This window comes from Saccopteryx leptura, chromosome 5 (genome assembly GCF_036850995.1).
Source record: "Saccopteryx leptura isolate mSacLep1 chromosome 5, mSacLep1_pri_phased_curated, whole genome shotgun sequence".
Lineage (NCBI taxonomy): Eukaryota > Metazoa > Chordata > Mammalia > Chiroptera > Emballonuridae > Saccopteryx > Saccopteryx leptura.
The window spans coordinates 59,651,289-59,670,205 of record NC_089507.1 but is presented as its reverse complement, the minus strand read 5'-3'; the positions used below and the strand labels follow the sequence as shown (position 1 = coordinate 59,670,205).

The following is an 18,917-nucleotide window of genomic DNA, read 5'->3' as shown; positions in this document are numbered from 1 at the left end:
ACCGGGATCCACCCGGCACGCCCACTAGGGGCGATGCTCTGCCCACCAGGGGGCGATGCTCTGCCCCTCCAGGGTGTCGCTCTGCCACGACCAGAGCCACTCTAGCGCCTGGGGCAGAGGCCAAGGAGCCATCCCCAGCGCCCGGGCCATCTTTGCTCCAATGGAGCCTTGGCTGCGGGAGGGGAAGAGAGAGACAGAGAGGAAGGAGGGGGGGGGGTGGAGAAGCAAATGGGTGCTTCTCCTATGTGCCCTGGCCGGGAATCGAACCTGGATCCCCCGCACGCCAGGCCGATGCTCTACCGCTGAGCCAACTGGCCAGGGCAAGCCCAGGGTTTCAAATCGGCGACCTCAGCATTTCCAGGTTGACATTTTATCCCCTGTGCCACCACAGGTTAGGCCCCAGCCCTCTTTTTAAGTAGTGTTTCTGAGTTTTTCTGAGAAATAGTCAAATTGCCGCAGCTTTCTTTCTATCTTAGCTGATTAATCAAATGTGTTCTCTTGGTTCTGTGGGTTAATGGCAGGGCTTGCGTTTATCGTTGCCTTAGTTCATTATGGGTCCAATTTAAAGTTCTCTCTCACAAAACTCTCCTAAAGAAGATAGCTCTATTCCTACTAGATTTTTTAAAAATTATTCCCCCACCCCAAAAAGGAATCTTTTACATCCTTCACAACAATTAACTCAAAACGAACCAGAGACCTAAATGTAAAAACACAAAACTACAAAATGCCTAGAAGAGAACATAGGGGGAAACATATACTGCTCACAAATATTAGGGGATATTTCAAAGTGAATATGAAGTGATAAAATATCCCCTAAATTTTGTGAGCATAATTAGGGAATATTTCAAAATGAATATGAAGCTATAAAATATCCCCTAATTTTTGTGAGCAGTGTAGATGACCTTGGGTATGGTGACATCTTTTTAGATACGAGATCAAAGACATAATTCATAAAAGAAATAACTGATAAACTGGAATTCATTAAAATTAAAAACTGGACTCTGGCGGGCTGGCTCATGGATAGAGTATTGGCCCGGCACATGGATGTCCCAGGTTTGATTCCTGGTCAGAGCACACATGAGAAGCAACCATCTACTTCTTTCCCTTCCCTCTCTCCCTTCTTTCCCTCTTCCCCTCTTGCAGCCAGTGGCTGGATTCCTTTGAGCATCAGTTTAGGGCACTGAGGATAGCTCGGTTGTTCCGAGGATCAGCCTTAGGTGCTAAAAATAGCTCAGTTGATTTGAGCATTGGCCTCTGATGAGGATTGTCAGGTGGATCCCAATCAGGGCACATGCAGGAGTCTGTCTCACTACCTTCCCTCCTCTTACTTAAAAATAAAATAATAAAAAATTATATTAAAAATTCTTCTGTGAGGCCCTGGCCAGTTGGCTCAGTGGTAGAGCGTCGGCCTGGCATGCAGAAGTCCTGGGTTTGATTCTCGCACACAGGAGAAGCGCCCATCTGCTTCTCCACCCCTCCCCCTCTCCTTCCCCTCTGTCTCTTTCTTCCCCTCCCGCAGCCGAGGCTCCATTGCAGCAAAGATGGCCCAGGCGCTAGAGTGGCTCTGGTCGCAACAAAGCGACGCCCCGGAGGGGCAGAGCATTGCCCCCTGGTGGGCAGAGCGTGCCCCTGGTGGGCAGAGCTTCACCCTCTGGTGGGTGTGCCGGGTGGATCCCGGTCGGGCGCATGTGGGAGTCTGTCTGACTGTCTCCCCGTTTCCAGCTTCAGAAAAATACAAAAAAAAAAATCTTCTGTGAAAGATAATGTCAAAAGAATAAGAGGACAAGCCACAAAACGGTAGAAAATATTTGCAAAAGATATATAAAGAACTCTTAAAACTTAACAATAAGAAAACAAACACTCATTAAAAAATGAGTCAAAGACTTCAATAGACACCTCACTAAAGAAGATAGACTGATGGCAAATAAACATATTAAAAGATGTTCCTTGTCATATGTCAGCAAGAAAATACAAGTTAAAACAATAAAAAGATATCCTACATACCAATTAGAATGGCCAAAATCTGGAGCACTAACAACATCAAATGCTGGTGAGGATGTGAACCAAAAGGACCTCTCATACATTGCTGATGAGAATGCAAAATGGTATGGCCAGTTTCAAAAACAGTTTGGTGGTTTCTTATAAAACAAACCATACTCTTACCATATGATCCGGCAAAATTATAGAAGACATTACAAAGAATATTAGTTGTCAAAGGTGGAAGGTGGGGTGGGAGAGATGAGTAGATGAGCACAGAGGATTTTTAGAGCAGTATACATATTCCTTATGATGCTAGTATAATGATGGATAAGTGTCTAAACCCATAAAATGTAACAACAGCATGAGTGAACCCTAAAGCAAACGAGAGACTTTGGGTGATTATGATATATCAATGTAGATTCTTGCTTGGTAAAAAATAAAATGTACCATTCAGGTGAGTGATACTGTCAATGGGAAAGGGTATGCTCTGCATGTATGGTGCTATGTATGGTGCTGTGGTGGATAGGGGAAATCTTTATACGTTTTACATTTTGTTATAAACTTAAAATTGCCTTTAAAATAATTTTTGAAAAGATTCCTCAATAATTAATAGGAACCTCAGGCAGAAACAAGATAAATTAAGGTCAGCCAAAGGTCCATTCCTCTTTATCTTTTTTAAGATTTTTATTTATTCAATTTTTTTGGAGGAAGGGGGAGCAAGAGCATAACTCCAATATATGCCTTGACCAGCAGGCTCTGGGTTTCAAACAGGCAACCTCAGCGTCCCAGGCCGATGCATTTATCCACTGCGCCACCACAGGCCAGGCATTTCTTTTACTCTTTGTATTAATTTTAAGGGCCAGTTAACTTCAAATAAGGCAGTTAACAGAAGTAACAGAAAGTAAATGGGGAATAAATGGTGAAAGAGGGAGACTTGATGTGGGTGGTGAACACACCATACAATATACAGATGATATATCAATATTATAGAACTGTGCACCTGAAACCTACATAATTTTATTAACCAATGTCACCCCACTAAATTCCATAAAAACAGTTCTCATCACGAGAAAATGTATCTCAATATAAAAATTTGTTAAACATAATACTAAAATTTACTATTGATTCAAATGTGAGTTTTAACCTCAAAGAAAGAAGGTAGGTCTGGGAGTAGGAGAGAGGTGCATCTCCCACTAAAATCTACGGCTACCTGAAATATAACAGCATATATTTCATATGATATTTGATTCTAATGAAATAGTCAATCCTAACCTAACAGCTATTCAAGGATGCCGTTTCTAATTAATCATCCCACTCCACACTTCAACAGGAAAGCTTGTCCCTATTTAGCCCAGCACGTATGTCAGATCTGACTTTGCTTTTGCTTGTTGGCACATAGCTTCTGTTTCACTGAACTAAACCGTGATGCCGAGGTCTCCCACACACAGCTTTCACCACTCACTCTCTGGGTCCTAACACTTCCCCCTTCACTAACAGGCTTTCAATGAAAGGCTCTATTTGAGACTATATATAAACACTTTAATTAGATGAGTGTCACATAGAGATGACTACGTGCTCATCACTGTCCTGGGAGCATTACATAAATATAATTATTATTTATTATCCCCATCGATGGATGAGGCATTCAGGCACAGAGAGGATAATAAACATTCCCCGAGCAGGCTGAACCCCAGGCAGTCTGTATTCAGAGTTTATAATCTTAACCGCTATTATCACTTTTTTTTTTTTTTTTTTTTTTTTTTTTTCATTTTTCTGAAGCTGGAAACAGGGAGAGACAGTCAGACAGACTCCCGCATGCGCCCGACCGGGATCCACCCGGCACGCCCACCATGGGGCGGCGCTCTGCCCACCAGGGGGCGATGCTCTGCCCATCCTGGGCGTCGCCATATTGCGACCAGAGCCACTCTAGCGCCTGGGGCAGAGGCCGAGGAGCCATCCCCAGCGCCCGGGCCATCTTTGCTCCAATGGAGCCTTGGCTGTGGGAGGGGAAGAGAGAGACAGAGAGGAAAGCGCGGCGGAGGGGTGGAGAAGCAAATGGGCGCTTCTCCTGTGTGCCCTGGCCGGGTCGAACCTGGGTCCTCCGCACGCTAGGCCGACGCTCTACCGCTGAGCCAACCGGCCAGGGCCTATTATCACTTTTTAATAGAAACTTGAGCCAGTTGAAATGGGATTGAAACAACACTAACCTTTGGTATTCTTGGTGGATTGTTTCTCCTATGAACACCAAGTTAAGCTATGACTGACTAGTTCCTGTGATTATTTTAGAATAAACTTGTTTTATGTATCTTTTAGGCAGTTCTTAGAAAATAGCTAAAAGTAATGATGAAGAGAGCAAGAAGAAAGGACTAGTAAGAAAAGGAAAATTTCTATTTTCTAATAAAATTGAGTTTAAAATCTTCACCTGTGAAGTGGAATTTCACCGATTCTGGGAGACCTGCAAGAACCAAAGAGAGAAAATCAGTGTACTAAACACTTTAGGGTCAGAAACAGATGGAGAAGGTATAAAATAGGGGGCAGAAACTAGAAAGGTAAAGGATATTTTCATCTAAATCATTATGGTTTAAGGAAAGGCTACCAGGTTGTTTGATACCATTATGTTGGATTTAATGGTGCCAGCACTTAATTTTAAGTAACACAAAGAACCACATAGTGGAATAATTTTATATCATAACAGTCAGAGTGATTTATAATACATTTATTCGGATCCCATTTTATCAGTACATAAAATCTTACAAATCCGTGAGTGTGGCTGATGTCATATATCACCGATCAGGCTCTCTGGTGGGTCATTTCCACTGTAGAACTGAGTGATGTCTGGGACAATGATTTATACACAGTGACAGTGTGAGGGGTTTATCTCATGGCATTTATCCCATAGACTATACAGGACAGGACTCCACTTCTAAAAGGCTCCCGGAACTCAGATGAGCATAACGGATACGGAAATAACTTCAACCATGGCTGACATGTCTTCTTTCTCTCTAATCCCAAGATATTCTAAGTTTCTTGTAAAGTAGGTCTTGTAAAGTAGGGAGCATGAACATTTTCATGGGCTATTAGTTACCTAGTTACTAAACACTGCGGATACTCCTTAGAGAAGTGGCGTACCCTCTCCCTTAAAGATTTTCAATCTGACTAATCATTTCCTAGGCAATTACGTTCATATAAATAATGGAAAATATTACTTTAAATGTTTCCCATAATTTAAAATGTAACTCTAAAATTTATTTATTGCAGAAAGAGCAACAGACAGAACAGAAGGGAAAGAAACGTGAGAGGCATCAAGTTGTTCACTGATTGCTTTCTCATATGTGCTTTGACTTGGGGGGGGGGGCTCAAGCCAAGCCGGTGACCTTGGGCTCAAACCAGTAACCTTGGGCCTCCAGCCAGCAACCTTTGGGCTCAAGGCAGCAACCCTGGAATCATGTTGATGATCCTGCACTCAAGCCAGCGACCCCACACTCAAGCTTGGGAGCCTGTACCCAAGGTGCAGCCAGTGACCCTGGGGTTTCAAACCTGGGACCTCAGTGTCCCAAGTTGATGCTCTATCCACTGTGCCACCACAGGTCAGGCTAAAAATTATTTTGTCCATGTTCACCTTATCAGAAGAAATAAACAGCTATTCTATATTAAAGTTACCATATAAAAATAAGATTCTATGTCGCCTGACCAGGTGGTGGCGCAGTGGATAGAGCTTCAGACTGGGATGTGGAGGACCCAGGTTCGAGACCCTGAGGTCGCCAGCTTGAGCACAGGCTCATCTGGCTTGAGCAAAAAGCTCACCAGCTTGGACCCAAGATCACTGGCTCGAGCAAGGGGTTGCTCAGTCTGCTGAAGGCCCACAGTCAAGGCACATATGAGAAAGCAATCAATGAACAACTAAGGTGTCGCAGTGAAAAACTGATGATTGATGCTTCTTTCTCATCTCTCTCCGTCCCTGTCTGTCTGTCCCTATCTATCCGTCTCTTTGACTCTCTCTCTGTCCCTGTAAAAAAAAAAAAAAAAAGATTCTATATTAATTGTGTTATGTAGTACATATACCTTTAAAGATCATAAAGAAACAGGTTTCAAGATTTTTAGAATCATTCCAAGGCAGAGAAATATTTAGCATGGGGACTTAAAAGCTCCCACTTTCCCATCAGCAGCTTTGATTACTGGTCAAAGGGAGAGATAAGGGTGACAAGGACTAAGGCTATCTGGGCTTAGTGGAAAGGTCCACACTGGCTTGATTTAGAAATTCAGTTATTCCTTTATGTAGTCTTCCTTTGAAAAGGCGCTTTCTGACAAATCCATGTTTTAACCCCAGAGGTCGCCTGCATCCCCACTCCCACATGGGGTCTTCCCTGAGGTACTGCAGACTCCTTCTCACTGTTTCTCTTCAGCCACGTGCCCATCTACTTGGGCCCCTTCCTCAAATCTACTCATATCACTGCAGTTGAAGAATTGCTTATGAAAAGCCATCCCCCTGACATCTTAACCTCCTCTCCCCACCAGGTTCTTACGGTTCTTTGGATAAAGATCCAAACCCTTCCAGGTGTACAGCGCCTCAGAGGCCTTCCCTGTAGCTGCCCCTCCAGGCCCCTCCCTGCTCTGCTCAACCATCCACTGGACTTCTTCTTTCAATCCCCAGAATGCCACCTTCTCTCCCTCCCCAGGGGCCCTGCACGTGGGGTGTGTGTCCTTTCTTCACGAACGTTCTCTAACTAAGCTGTCCCAACAGGCACACTTAGCCTGGCTCTCATCTCTCATCTCTCAGGGTCAATCCCACCCTGGGGTAGCCTCTCTTGAATCTTCAGTCTTAGGAAGTCTTGTTATATGTAATTCCACTACTTATCAGAGCTATATCTCAGTCTGCAATGAAACATTCATTACTGGGATTATTTATTCAACTGTGTCTCTATTCTTAGATCCCCAAACTTTCCAAGAAAATGAATTATGCTCTTTTTACTCACCACTAAATATCCAAGGCCTCACTCAGTCATTGCCACATAGTAGGCAAAAATATAGATTTACTGAAGGTATTTCTGCATGTATGAATAAAAAACAAAACAAACAAAACTGATGAACAGAGTCCAAGCTGTGTATTGGCCCATGAGTCTCAAGTTATTCTGAATAGCTATACAGCAGGGTCACCAAACGATCCAGGACTACAGGGGAGTTTGGGTGAACCTGCACAAAGATCCACAGAGAACAGCTTGGGTGCCTCAAAACCAAGAAGAAAGCATTACCAGCGAAGGAGAAGGCCATGATCTCTTGGAGGTGGGGGGCTGCCGTGGGAGGGCGGTACAGGATTCTGCCCTGGTTAATATCTTCCTGCGTGAAATACCGGATGGGAGCGTGAGGCCGGTCCCTGTGTTCGATGATACCTGGGGGAAGGAGACGGGGCGTGCGCATCAACAGTAGCTCTGGATGGCTAACTGAATCGCCAGAGCCACTGGCTGCCTTTCCCGCTGGCGAGTCTTTTATCCTTCAGGAACAATTGTTCTCAGGTTGCTCTTGGTGTACTGTTGTTCTTCTGCTATTCAAGAAAAGGCTCATCCAAAACGCAAATGGACTCTTGACTAGGAAACACTGACTATCAACAACAGCAAGACACAAACTACAGCCCCCACCATAGCTTAGACTGGGTAATCCTCCATAAATCATAGACATTGTACCATAATTAGGAGGTTCTCTCAATTAAGTTTAAGTTCAAAGGTCAAGGTCACTGAGAAGATGGCACAGACTGGTCCCCTGGTGAGGGTATAGAAAGCTTTTTCTCAGTCTACCCTCTTTGCTCCAGAAACTCCTTAGTGTCTAATGAACTGTGGCATCAGTAACATGGATCTTGATGATTCTAACACCTGGATTTAGAGTTATCACTCTCTTGTGACAAATGCTTTAGAAGCTGCCTATTTGCCTGTCACCTCTAAATTTTATAGGCACAGGACTGAGGCTGTGATCATCTTTCATGCTCTGTTACCTCTTTCGAGGGAAGATATGCATGAGACTTGATGTTGAACTAACTCTACTTCTGAGGGGCCGAGAGACAGCCCATTCAGGCTGCTGGGCTGAAAGAACGTCATCTCTTCCTGGCAACACGGGGGGGGGGGGGGGGGGAGCGACTCCAGTTGTGACTTGGCAGGTAAAAAAAGAGGATGATGACTTTTAGACTTTCAATTCTTTGATTTTATCAAAAGGAGGACAGAATTTAGTTTTTAGGCTCTGATTTCTTCTTGGGTATTTGATAATGTGAAAGGTAACATCTAGGGCAGTGATTGATCATGGGAGAGCAGCCTCAGAAATGAAAGCAGAATTGTCTTAATAGAAGCTGATCTTTCATGAGGGACAGTCCCATCTCTCTTGGGCATAGTCCTATCAGTTAAACCCAAAGTTCAGAGATCTTAAGACAGGACTGATGGTAGAGGTCCATCTGTCCTCTGACTATGGTTCCACATTTCCATGCTTCCATATGGGAGGAGGAGTGACTTACCCAATTGGGGAAGGAACTAAGTATGTGCATGTGGCTCAGCCCGTCTGAGCCTCTGGCAGAGCCCCTTGTCCTTAGCACATCCTCACTGGTAGCACATCCTCACCTATCGAAACTGCACCAGGGCAGGCTCTGTCCCTATGGACCGTACCTGTGCCTGTCAGTTCTGCCTATGCATGGGAGAGGGAGCTCAATCCAGGGACTGAAGTTCTCCAGTACAGCTCTGTTGATACCAAAACTGACACATTCATCTCCATAGGTCTGACCACAGTGTTTCTCTTTTTCTCAATTGGTTCTAAACTCAGAGGATGGGAACAAGGGGTATCAATAATTGCTACTTCTTAAAATGTCAACAACCATAAACAAACGACATTCCAGAGCTTTAAGACCGGTCAACAGCTAAAAGACATCACTGAAGAGATCATTTACTGCACATCTTACCTTGACTTGGATGCAGAGGTAGAGTGACATTGTATATAATCTGTCCGCTTGGCCTCTCAGAGTTCACAAAGGTTAGGGAATGTGGCTGAATCACAGTCAGGTCATCTTCCCGAGCCTCAACAAAGTTTAAGAGGGAAGAAGAAGAAGAAGAAAAAAAAAACAGTTTGATGAAAACAAGAGCCAGATTCAAAAACATCTTATTAAAAAAAACAAAAACAAACATACTCTGGGCTGTTAGATTAGTTACAATTAACAAAGTTTTCTCTGAAAGTTCAAAAGAAGGAGCTGTAGAAGGAGCTGTCACTTGCCCTGTAGATTGGCCTCAGTCTTAGGAACTTTTCAGGGCTACTGAGTCCTCTTCAGGTCTGTGGCATTCTGGCTCTTCCCTCCCCTGCCCTCTGCCCCAGGTTTATGCTGGCTGGCGCGGGCTCTGGACCCCAGTGTGATTACTTTCTCTCGGTAGAACTCAGTGGTATATCTTGGAAAATGAACCATCACAGCTGGCTATTCTATTCACAGCTGGATTGCTTACACCTCTGCTCCTTCGACTAAATGAGCTAAGGTTGGTTGCATCTGTTTAAAAGTTCCCTCTAAATCCCTAGCTTTGCTGATGAAACTGATTCTTTGTTTTTTAATTGAAAACATGATGGTTTCAAAGGACTCAAGATGAACTCAAGAACCGACAGAGGATCATCATTTGAGTTCAGAGATTAAAGAATTACTTATTAAATAATAAAATCGTCAAATTTCTCTTTCTCTCCATCCTGTTATTCAAAGAACTAGATTCTGCTTTTCTCTTACAATTTTCGGAACCCAATGGAGACCTGAGCGAAATTAATCAGAAGGCCAATGTGTATGCAGCTTTTCCTCTCCATTCACCTGTACTCATCTATCACTCATTCACAGTGACAACACTAAAAAAAGATGGGAGCAGGAGGAGAGATTTAGACCAGGCATCACAGTGAGCTGGGGACAGCAGCCAAACCACAGTGGAGAGGAAAGCAGGAAAGGTAGTGTGAGCACGGGCCCTCTGACTGGGTCACATGTGCTGTCAACAAAACAGAACAAAGATAGCCAGTTCTTCGCAGGCTCTTCCCATCTGGTCCCTGAAGGGTTAGAGTTTGACACCCTCTCCTGTCTTTGGAGCTTTGCTTCCTTGAAGAACAAATTTCCTTGTTTAGGAAAGGATTAACTAGGGCTCAGTAGTTCTCACAGAGGAGGGCGTGGTATTCTTCCTTTTAAATATGGCAAGATTGAAGGTTACAGTTGCTCTTTTCATTGTCCCTAGTCATACTTGTCCTGGGGAGCAGCAGCATTAGCAAGTTGGGACAATTCCTCTACAGTAAAGAGCCATCTTTCTGGCCATTGCTCAGCTCTGGAATGTTAAAGAGCAAGGAAAATCAGGATTGCAAAACAGTATCTGGTCTCTCACCCTAAAATAAAACAGGTAAGGACAACAAATTAAATACATATGCCCCATATAAGCTAACAAACTATGCATATGTGCACACACCTATAAATGTGTACATGTGTGCACAGACACACGAACAAGAAGGTGCAGGCTCAGTACACAGTACATTGTTCATACTGTTTGCAACGTTTGCAACTCAAAACCATCAGGATAACTGCAAATTCTGAGTACTGTGAGATATTTTTGAAAATTTAGATGTCCCTAAAACAATAAAGCAATAAGAAGAATTAGCACAGACATAGGACTATGGAAAAGAGAAATATGTTTCAGCCAAGATAACAGATATTTCACATCCATGAAATTTATGGATACTATTTCTCTCCTAATAGACATAGACACTAGGTAGAAAAATGAGCTGATTCTCTGAAGAAAGCAATATTGAGATTGTGATGTATCAAAGTATAATCAATTTTAATATTGCCTGTTTGGAATATTCAATACTCATCAATTAAACATAGTAAGAAATGAGAGATTAAATCTCATAGAAATCATTACAGAAGACACTATTTTATTAAAATATCTGTCAACAAAAGAATATTACAGAGTAATGATTTTCATAATACCCGCATTACTTCTGCATATATCCAGAATTCAACCACTTTTCCCCATGGTCGTTGACCCCACCCTGCTGGACTACCAGGATGGCCTTGCAGCTGCTCTGTTGCTCCTCCCCCATCCCATTTCAGCACAGTAGTCAGTGTGATCCTTCTAAAAAGGACCTTAGACTTCTGCTCAACATCACGCAATGGCTGCCCATTTTACTCGGAGTAACAGCTAAGTCTGAACAGCCTTTGAGGCATGACATGGTCAGCCTCCCCTTCACACTCCGCCCACCTGTGACCCCATGTCAGTTACACTGCTTTCCCTCACTCTGCTCTAGCCATAACAGCTTCCTTGCTATTCCCTGAACATGTAAGCCTGTTCCCAACTTGATGCCTATAAATATATGGTTCTTTGGGCCTAGAATACTCTTTCCTCGTGTATCTGCATAGCTATTTCCCTCACTTCCTGCAAGTCTTTCTTTACATTTCATTATCTTAATAAAAAGCCCACCCTTCTTTAAAGCTGCAATGTAGGTCTCCCCTGCCCCCACCACGACATTTCCGATACCCTTGGTCCTGACCTACTTTCTGTTTTACCACAATACTTCTCAGTAACTTGCTATACATGAGCTATCTATTTTATTACTGATACCCCAAAGAATGACAACTCCTTGAGAACATGAACTTTGTTTGTTCATGGGTAGATCCCAAGCACCTAGCATATAGCACATGGAATTACTTGATAATAATGTGTTAAGTGAATAAAATATATCATTATAAAATGATGAAGCTAAAAACTAAAATAATAAAGATACTTTTTATAACTTAATCAGAAAATGTTTTTAGGCTACTTTCCAGTGTATTTCAATGTCATCTATAGAATCAGGTGGGGTGGGGGTAGAAACAAACATTTTAATAATTAAGTCTTAGCAAAGTGTGCATAACTTAAAATTTCTAGGTAAGAATTTACAAAGTGCATTATCATCTCACCCTCTATTAAAAGAAAATACCAATTTCACATGTTGACGATCATTCTGTTAAAGCAGTCAAGCCCACAGTGGGCCTGAGACATCCATAATTAATGAGATGAGATAAATAAATGGAGGTATTACAAGAAATTATCTACTCACACAGTTTTTCAGTTAGGACAACAAAATTCATTCATTCAAATATTCATATAGCAATTTATTTAGTAAGCACCTACTGTGTGCAAGGTATCAAGCAAAGAGCTATATGAGATATAGATACTTTCCTCAAGGAATTCTAGTATCTTTAGAGGAAAATCATAAGTAGCTTTAATGTAGGAAATTCTACGTGGTATGAAAGGCTCAGATAAAGCACAGCAGAAATTCCAAGGATAAGCAAACATTTCCAGAAATTGCAGCTAATAATTCTATTAGCCTCTGACAGGTCTTGAGAATAAACATGGACACAGAAGCCTGCACGCACAAAATAAACAGAGCATGCCCAGCTTCCAGTCCATATCACAAAGGAGACCAGCTGTTCGAACAGGATTCCCTGCTAGCCCCAATGAGTGCTTTTAGAGAACTCTGCTACAGCAATCACACTGAAAACCAGTGAAACCAGAAAAGGAAAGCTTATTTCAGGCCTTTCCCTCAAGCAGAGACTTTGGTCAACCCAACCCTGAGTGTTGCAGTCATTTGAAAAAGTAAATAATAATATTATGTCTTTCACATTGAGAGATAATAGAATTTAATTCCCCTTTAAGAGGCCCTGGCTGGTTGGCTCGGTGGTAGAGCGTCGGCCTGGCGTGCAGAAGTCCTGGGTTCGATTCCTGGCCAGGACACAGAGGAGAAGCGCCCATCTGCTTCTCCACCCCTCCCCCTCTCCCTCCTCTCTGTCTCTCTCTTCCCCTCCCGCAGCGAGCCTCCATTGGAGTAAAGATGGCCCGGGCACTGGGGATGGCTCCTTGGCCTCTGCCCCAGGCGCTAGAGTGGCTCTGGTTGCGACAGAGTGACCCCTGGAGGGGCAGAGCATCGCCCCCTGGTCGGCAGAGCGTCGCCCCCTGGTGGGCGTGCCAGGTGGATCCCGGTCAGGAGCATGCAGGAGTCTGTCTGACTGTCTCTCCCCGTTTCCAGCTTCAGAAAAATACGAAAAAAAAAAAAAATACAAAAAAATAAATAAATAAATAAAAATAATTCCCCTTTAAGAAAGGAATTGGAAATATGAAATTCAAAGTGTGCGTGTGTGTACCTATATGATTAATTTATTTGAATTTGAAAAGGATACAGTTCAGGGTTTTTTTTTAACTATGTGAAAGTAGGTTTAAAAATATTCATTTAGTCAAAAATATTTACTAAGCAACTATTGATACTTTATATATGGCATTGTGCGAGATGCTGAGGAAGATAGCAAGACTAATTAATCAAAGATTTTGCCCTTAAGGATTCTGTAAGTCAAATAGTGGATGATCACATAGAAAACTATGAGTTGATGTGAATTTTTAACTCACTTGCAGAATTTTACACTAACAAGGCTATGATATTTATTGGTAAATACGCATGTTTTCAGACCTTCTTGACCAAATTTGATATATGTACTCCATATATCAAATATAAGTACATACATGCATATCTATATTTTTATTACATGCATGTGTATATATACATACATACATACACACACATATATATTATACATGCATGTATGCATATAATTCTGATGAACACTGCAAACTAAATAATTAGATTCCATTTAAAAGATCTTAGATTTGATGAATAACGGAAGTCAGAAAGGCCACAGAACCAATTTCAATTTGGGCAGGAATTTGATTATGTTGCTTTTGACTCTATTCAATCTTCTTGGGAAATCTCAGTTATGCCCAAGGATTTAATCACTATGTACCATTAATAATTCCTTTTTTTTTTTTTTTTTTTTTGTATTTTTTCTGAAGCTGGAAACGGGGAGAGACAGTCAGACAGACTCCCGCATGCGCCTGACCGGGATCCACCCGGCACGCCCACCAGGGGGCGACACTCTGCCCACCAGGGGATGATGCTCTGCCCATCCGGGGCGTCGTTATGTTGCGACCAGAGCCACTCTAGCGCCTGAGGCAGAGGCCACAGAGCCATCCCCAGCGCCCGGGCCATCTTTGCTCCAATGGAGCCTTGGCTGCAGGAGGGGAAGAGAGAGACAGAGAGGAAGGAGAGGGGGAGAGGTGGAGAAGCAGATGGGTGCTTCTCCTGTGTGCCCTGGCCGGGAATCGAACCCGGGACTTCTGCACGCCAGGCCAACACTCTACCACTGAGCCAACCGGCCAGGGCCCCATTAATGATTCTTAAAGGTTTATCTTTAATCCAGAATATCTACTGATCTCCTACCCTCGCTTAATAGGTGCACCCCCAAACTGCCTTCCATCCCTCCCCCTAAAGTCTTCAAACATTACTGATCTCAATGAATGGCATCTCGATCTACTCAGAAATTAGAGTGTTTCACCTTCCGCTCACATCTAATTGGCCACAATGTTTCTAAACACATCTTAATCTTTCTCTAATGTCCCGCCCACCTTAACCACTTTTAAGTGTACAGTAAAGTAGTGTGAACAATATACACATTGTTATGCAACAGGTTTCTAACATTTTTTCCTCTTATAAAACTGCAATTCCCTATCCATTGAACAACAACGACCCTTTTCCCTCTCCCTCCCTACCCCTACCGCCCACAGAGGCAACCACCATTCTACTTTGTTTCTAAGAGTTGGATAACTTTAGATGGCCCATATAAGTGGAATCATTAGACTCTATCTTTTTATGACTGGCTTATAGTACAATGTCCTCAAGGTTCACCCGTATTGTAGCATAAGACAGAATTTACTTTTTTAAAGGTTGAATAATATTTCATTGCTGTGTACCACATTTTCCCTCCCCACCTTTCTGCCAAAGGACATTTAGGCTTCTTCCACATCTGAGCTATTGAGAACAATGCTGCTATGAAATGGGTGTACAAGTATCTCAAGATCTCACTATTAGTCCTTATTGCTATTGCAAGGTGTCATGCCATTAAACTTTCTCATTCTAGATACTTTCATCCAAGTCTGTTTCTTGGATCCCTTGCTCCCTGTCTGGTCCCCATCTAGGGCATTCTCTACCCTGCAGCCAGAATAATCTTCCTAAATTGAAAATCTGATCAGGCCACCAGCCTTTCGGGACAAAATGGAATTTCCTTCATTTATTCTTAGGGTTCTCCATGATCTGACTCTCATAAATTGCTTTTTCTTCACCTAGGAATATATGCCCCAGCCAACTGAAATCTTGCTCCTCAAACACATCATGTTCTCCCGCATCTCCATCTGTCCTCACCTACTGTTACTTTGTCTGGAATGAATTTCCCTTTATTCCTCTTGTAGATAAGTGGTTCTCCAAGTGTGGTGAGCAGAGCAGCAGCAGCAATGTCACCTAGGGACTTGTTAGAAACTCAAAATTCTTGGCCCTGTACGAGCTGCATTGAATGAGAAAATTGGGGGGTAGGGCCCAGTAATCTGTGATATAACAGACACCATAGGTGATCCTAATGCAGGCATAAGTTCAAGACCCTGCTTGAGAGATAATTTTCACTTCAACCAGCTCAGTTCACCTCCTACAGGAAGCCTTCCATGACCTTGCCACACCCTATTGGGTCAGGTGCTCTCCTATTTGCTTCCATTTCATGGTTTTGTTATTGTATTCACCATTATACTATCAGTGCCTAGTTATGTGCTAATCTCCCCTTGGAAACTCTAATTCCTTAGGAATAGGGCTTGTGTTTTATGGTCATTGACCCACCAATGTCTTCCAGAGCACTTGGCATAAATTAGGGGCTTATGTGTGTGACTCAATGATAGGAGAGTTAGACTCCTTCTCCTCAGCACATACATAAATATAGCATGTATGTATTTAGCATATATATTCATAATCTAAATGCAAAACTTGTACTTAAATGAGTCCAGATCACTGGATCAAGGATGTTTATGTCACAGTAACAAGTGCGCTCTATAGTAATGGCCCTAATTAATGTCAAAAGAAATACAAACTATGTGTACTTTAAGGAATGAAAGATTAGGCTAATTGCATTTTACGGTAAACTAACCTTTGTTATATCCTAAGTTACATAGAACAGACCTAATTTGCAAACTAGCAACCTGAGATCCTAAAGGTTAAGTAGCTTGACAGGTCTCTACGAGTCCATAGCAGCAGAGTTGGAATAGCCCCGGCTTCCTGGCCCCCGGCCCATTCTTTCCCCCTCTACACTCAAAATAACACTGCATTAGCATTTGGCAAGAAATGTGCACGCACATTTTTCCTCACAGTTTAGAGAAAATTCTGATCCAAGTTCCTCCAGTCAGGATGATGAATTATAGACTATAAAGTGCTGCTGAATTATGATTTCTTTAAATTATGGTTTACAGTGGAAATGCCTCTATCAGCTATTCATTAAAAACTTTCTATTTCCGCCTTTATATCTCTGTCATGCCCCAAACCCATAATTTTTAAAACTAGAGCTGATTTCTTTGTCATGGCTTGAGGTTGATACACACTTTGAACTGTAATTATGTAGGTGCTAACTAAAATGGAGATCCGTAGTGAAAAATTTACAAGGTCTCAGATGCTGTGGCTCTGTCTAAAAGAGTGGTTCTGCCATCACACCCCCTCGTTATGGGGTTCCAGTGGAGTTGCTCATTATCTGAACTCCTTTAGCGGTTGCCTCCCCTCAGCTCCTCCCATGTGCCCGCAGCCCTCCCCGCACAGTATGCAGGCCCCTTCGTGACAGAGCTCAGTGGCCTTCACATCCTCACCACTCCTCCTCTGCTTTCCTAATGTCTCCAGTCTTACCGACCTGTTTGCAGCTGCCCCCAACAACCACAGTCTCCCTGACCGCTGGTCTCTGCTGTTTTCATGTCTTTCAGTGCCCTTCGCCGCACCACTCCACTCTTTCCCAACTGCGCCCCAAATTTCATTTGGATAGTTGCTCCTTATCTCTCTGGATTCAGCACAGACATTATCTTTTTCAGGAAGCTTTTATAACAGAAAGGAAACTTCTGATAGGGCTTCTAAAAAATGGAATAACAGTTTCTCCAGGTAGTTGGAGCTATAACTGATTGAGTAATTATATCTAAATGGTTCTGATTAATCAGACATAAGCCTGAAATTCTTTCCAACTTTTCAAGGCGAGGTCCCGTGACTGTCTGCAATACTATAGAGAAGACAGTAGCAATGGATAAGAGGTCAGGTCTGATTCCACCTAACTCTCCTTCCACTCAGAGAATTTTATTTTTCAAGTCAACAAGTAATGTGCTTACAGGGCTGGTATGGTCAGTGTTCTGGGGCAAACATTCACCAAATACAAAACAGGACACTCCATCAAATTCCATCAGCATGCTTCAGAAACCACAAACCCTCCCACCCAACTCACAGTCATATGGAGAGATGCACCCAGAGAGAGCCGAGGGGCTTCAGCCGCCTGTGGTAAGATTGCGATGTTGAACGTGCGGCTCTCCCGGTGGGCGTGGGCATCTGTGGCACTGGAAACCTGGAAAGAAATAATGTCACACTGGTGAGCCTCAGTTGGACAGAGCATGTTTGCAAATGTTTATCCCCTTACCCTCTTAAATCATTTGTCTTTGAACTCCACCTGTTCCTGCATTACAAAAGTATACATAATCATTTTAGGCAATTCTGAAACTGCAGGGAAGTATAAAAAAGAAATACAAAATTGGCCCTGGCCAGTTGGCTCAGTAGCAGAGTGTCAGCCCGGAATGTGGATGTCCCAGGTTCAATTCCTGGTCAGGGCACACAGGAGAAGCGAGAATCTGCTTCTCCACTCCTCCCCCTCCCCCTTCTCTCTCTCTCTCTCTTCCCAGGCTGCAGCCATGGCTTGGCTGAAGCAAGTTGGCCCAAGGCACTGAGCAGGGCTCCACGGCCTCGCCTCAGGCACTAAAATCGCTCAGTGGCCAAGCGACAGAGCAACGGCCCCAGATGGGCAAAGCATCGCCCCATAAGGGGCTGGCTCAGTGGATCCTGGTTGGGGCACATGCAGGAGTCTGTTTCTCTGTTTCTCTGCCTTCCTGCATCTCACTTAAGAAAAAAAAAATACAAAATCATCTAGAATTTGACTACCTAGAAATAGTTGTTATTAACATATTAATGCATTTTAATTGAATCTTTTTCCTATGCATATGTCAAAATTTGTATAAAATTATGTATTCTAAATTTTTGCTGAATATAATACTATGATATTTTGCTATGTCACTGAACATTCTTAAAAACACAATTTTTGAGAACTACCTAATGTTTTACTATGAGCACACATGAAACATGCTAGAGGTGTGCTTTTTATTCCATTTTAAAAAGTTTTACCCAGCACAGAGATCTAAAATTAGGTTATAAATGAAAAATCTCAGACTAATCACTGCAAAGCAAGATTCATAACAATTAGTGTAGTGGTCACGAAATTGACTTTTTCTTGCTTTGAAAATGTTGAAAAAAATGATGCTTTTCTTAATGCAGCTCCTCCTCCCTCCAGTGCTCCTGAGCTGCCCCCTCACACCCTCTTCTCTGCCACTGATTGCCCCAGCTTAGGCTTCTAGAAGAACTGCTGAGGCCTGTGGGGCCATGTGTAGTTGCGTGAATTCCATATGAGAGGGCGTGGGGACCATACATTCTGAGAAAAAGGCAGTTAATAGCTGCCCTTTCTATGTCTTCTACAGTGAGGTCAACAACAAAAACTGTCTTCTCTGTATCTTGATCACATCCGATTCCTGGAGCTCAAGTTTCAGAACATCCACCCATTTTCAAAAAGCCGTCGCACAGTTCTCATAGTGTTGCTATAAATAACGTAACAATAGTGATAGTTCATTGAACATTTATCATGGGCTTAGCACTGTACTGGCTACTTCTCAAAAGTCACCATATGTAATACCCTCAAAGTGGCTATTACATCCTTCTCCACAGATGAGGAAATTGCAGGTCAAAAAGTCAAGCAAGCCGTCAAAGTCACA

The 18,917-nt window shown here is 42.8% G+C and overlaps 1 protein-coding gene across 2 annotated transcripts in view; it reads right to left on the bottom strand.

Annotated features, from left to right (window-relative positions):
• FRAS1 (Fraser extracellular matrix complex subunit 1) overlaps window positions 1–18,917 on the bottom strand; it is a 513,532-nt gene that overhangs the window by 117,976 nt on the left and 376,639 nt on the right. For both annotated transcript variants that reach the window (XR_010751479.1, XM_066384281.1), the window contains exons 32-35: window positions 17,333–17,449; window positions 8,912–9,026; window positions 7,230–7,367; window positions 4,403–4,435 (exon numbers count right to left, since the gene is read on the bottom strand). Coding sequence is in view for 1 of the 2 variants with exons in the window: in XM_066384281.1 (XP_066240378.1) it covers window positions 4,403–4,435; window positions 7,230–7,367; window positions 8,912–9,026; window positions 17,333–17,449 (403 nt within the window). In the remaining variant the exon portion in view is untranslated. The remainder of the gene's footprint in view (window positions 1–4,402; window positions 4,436–7,229; window positions 7,368–8,911; window positions 9,027–17,332; window positions 17,450–18,917) is intronic.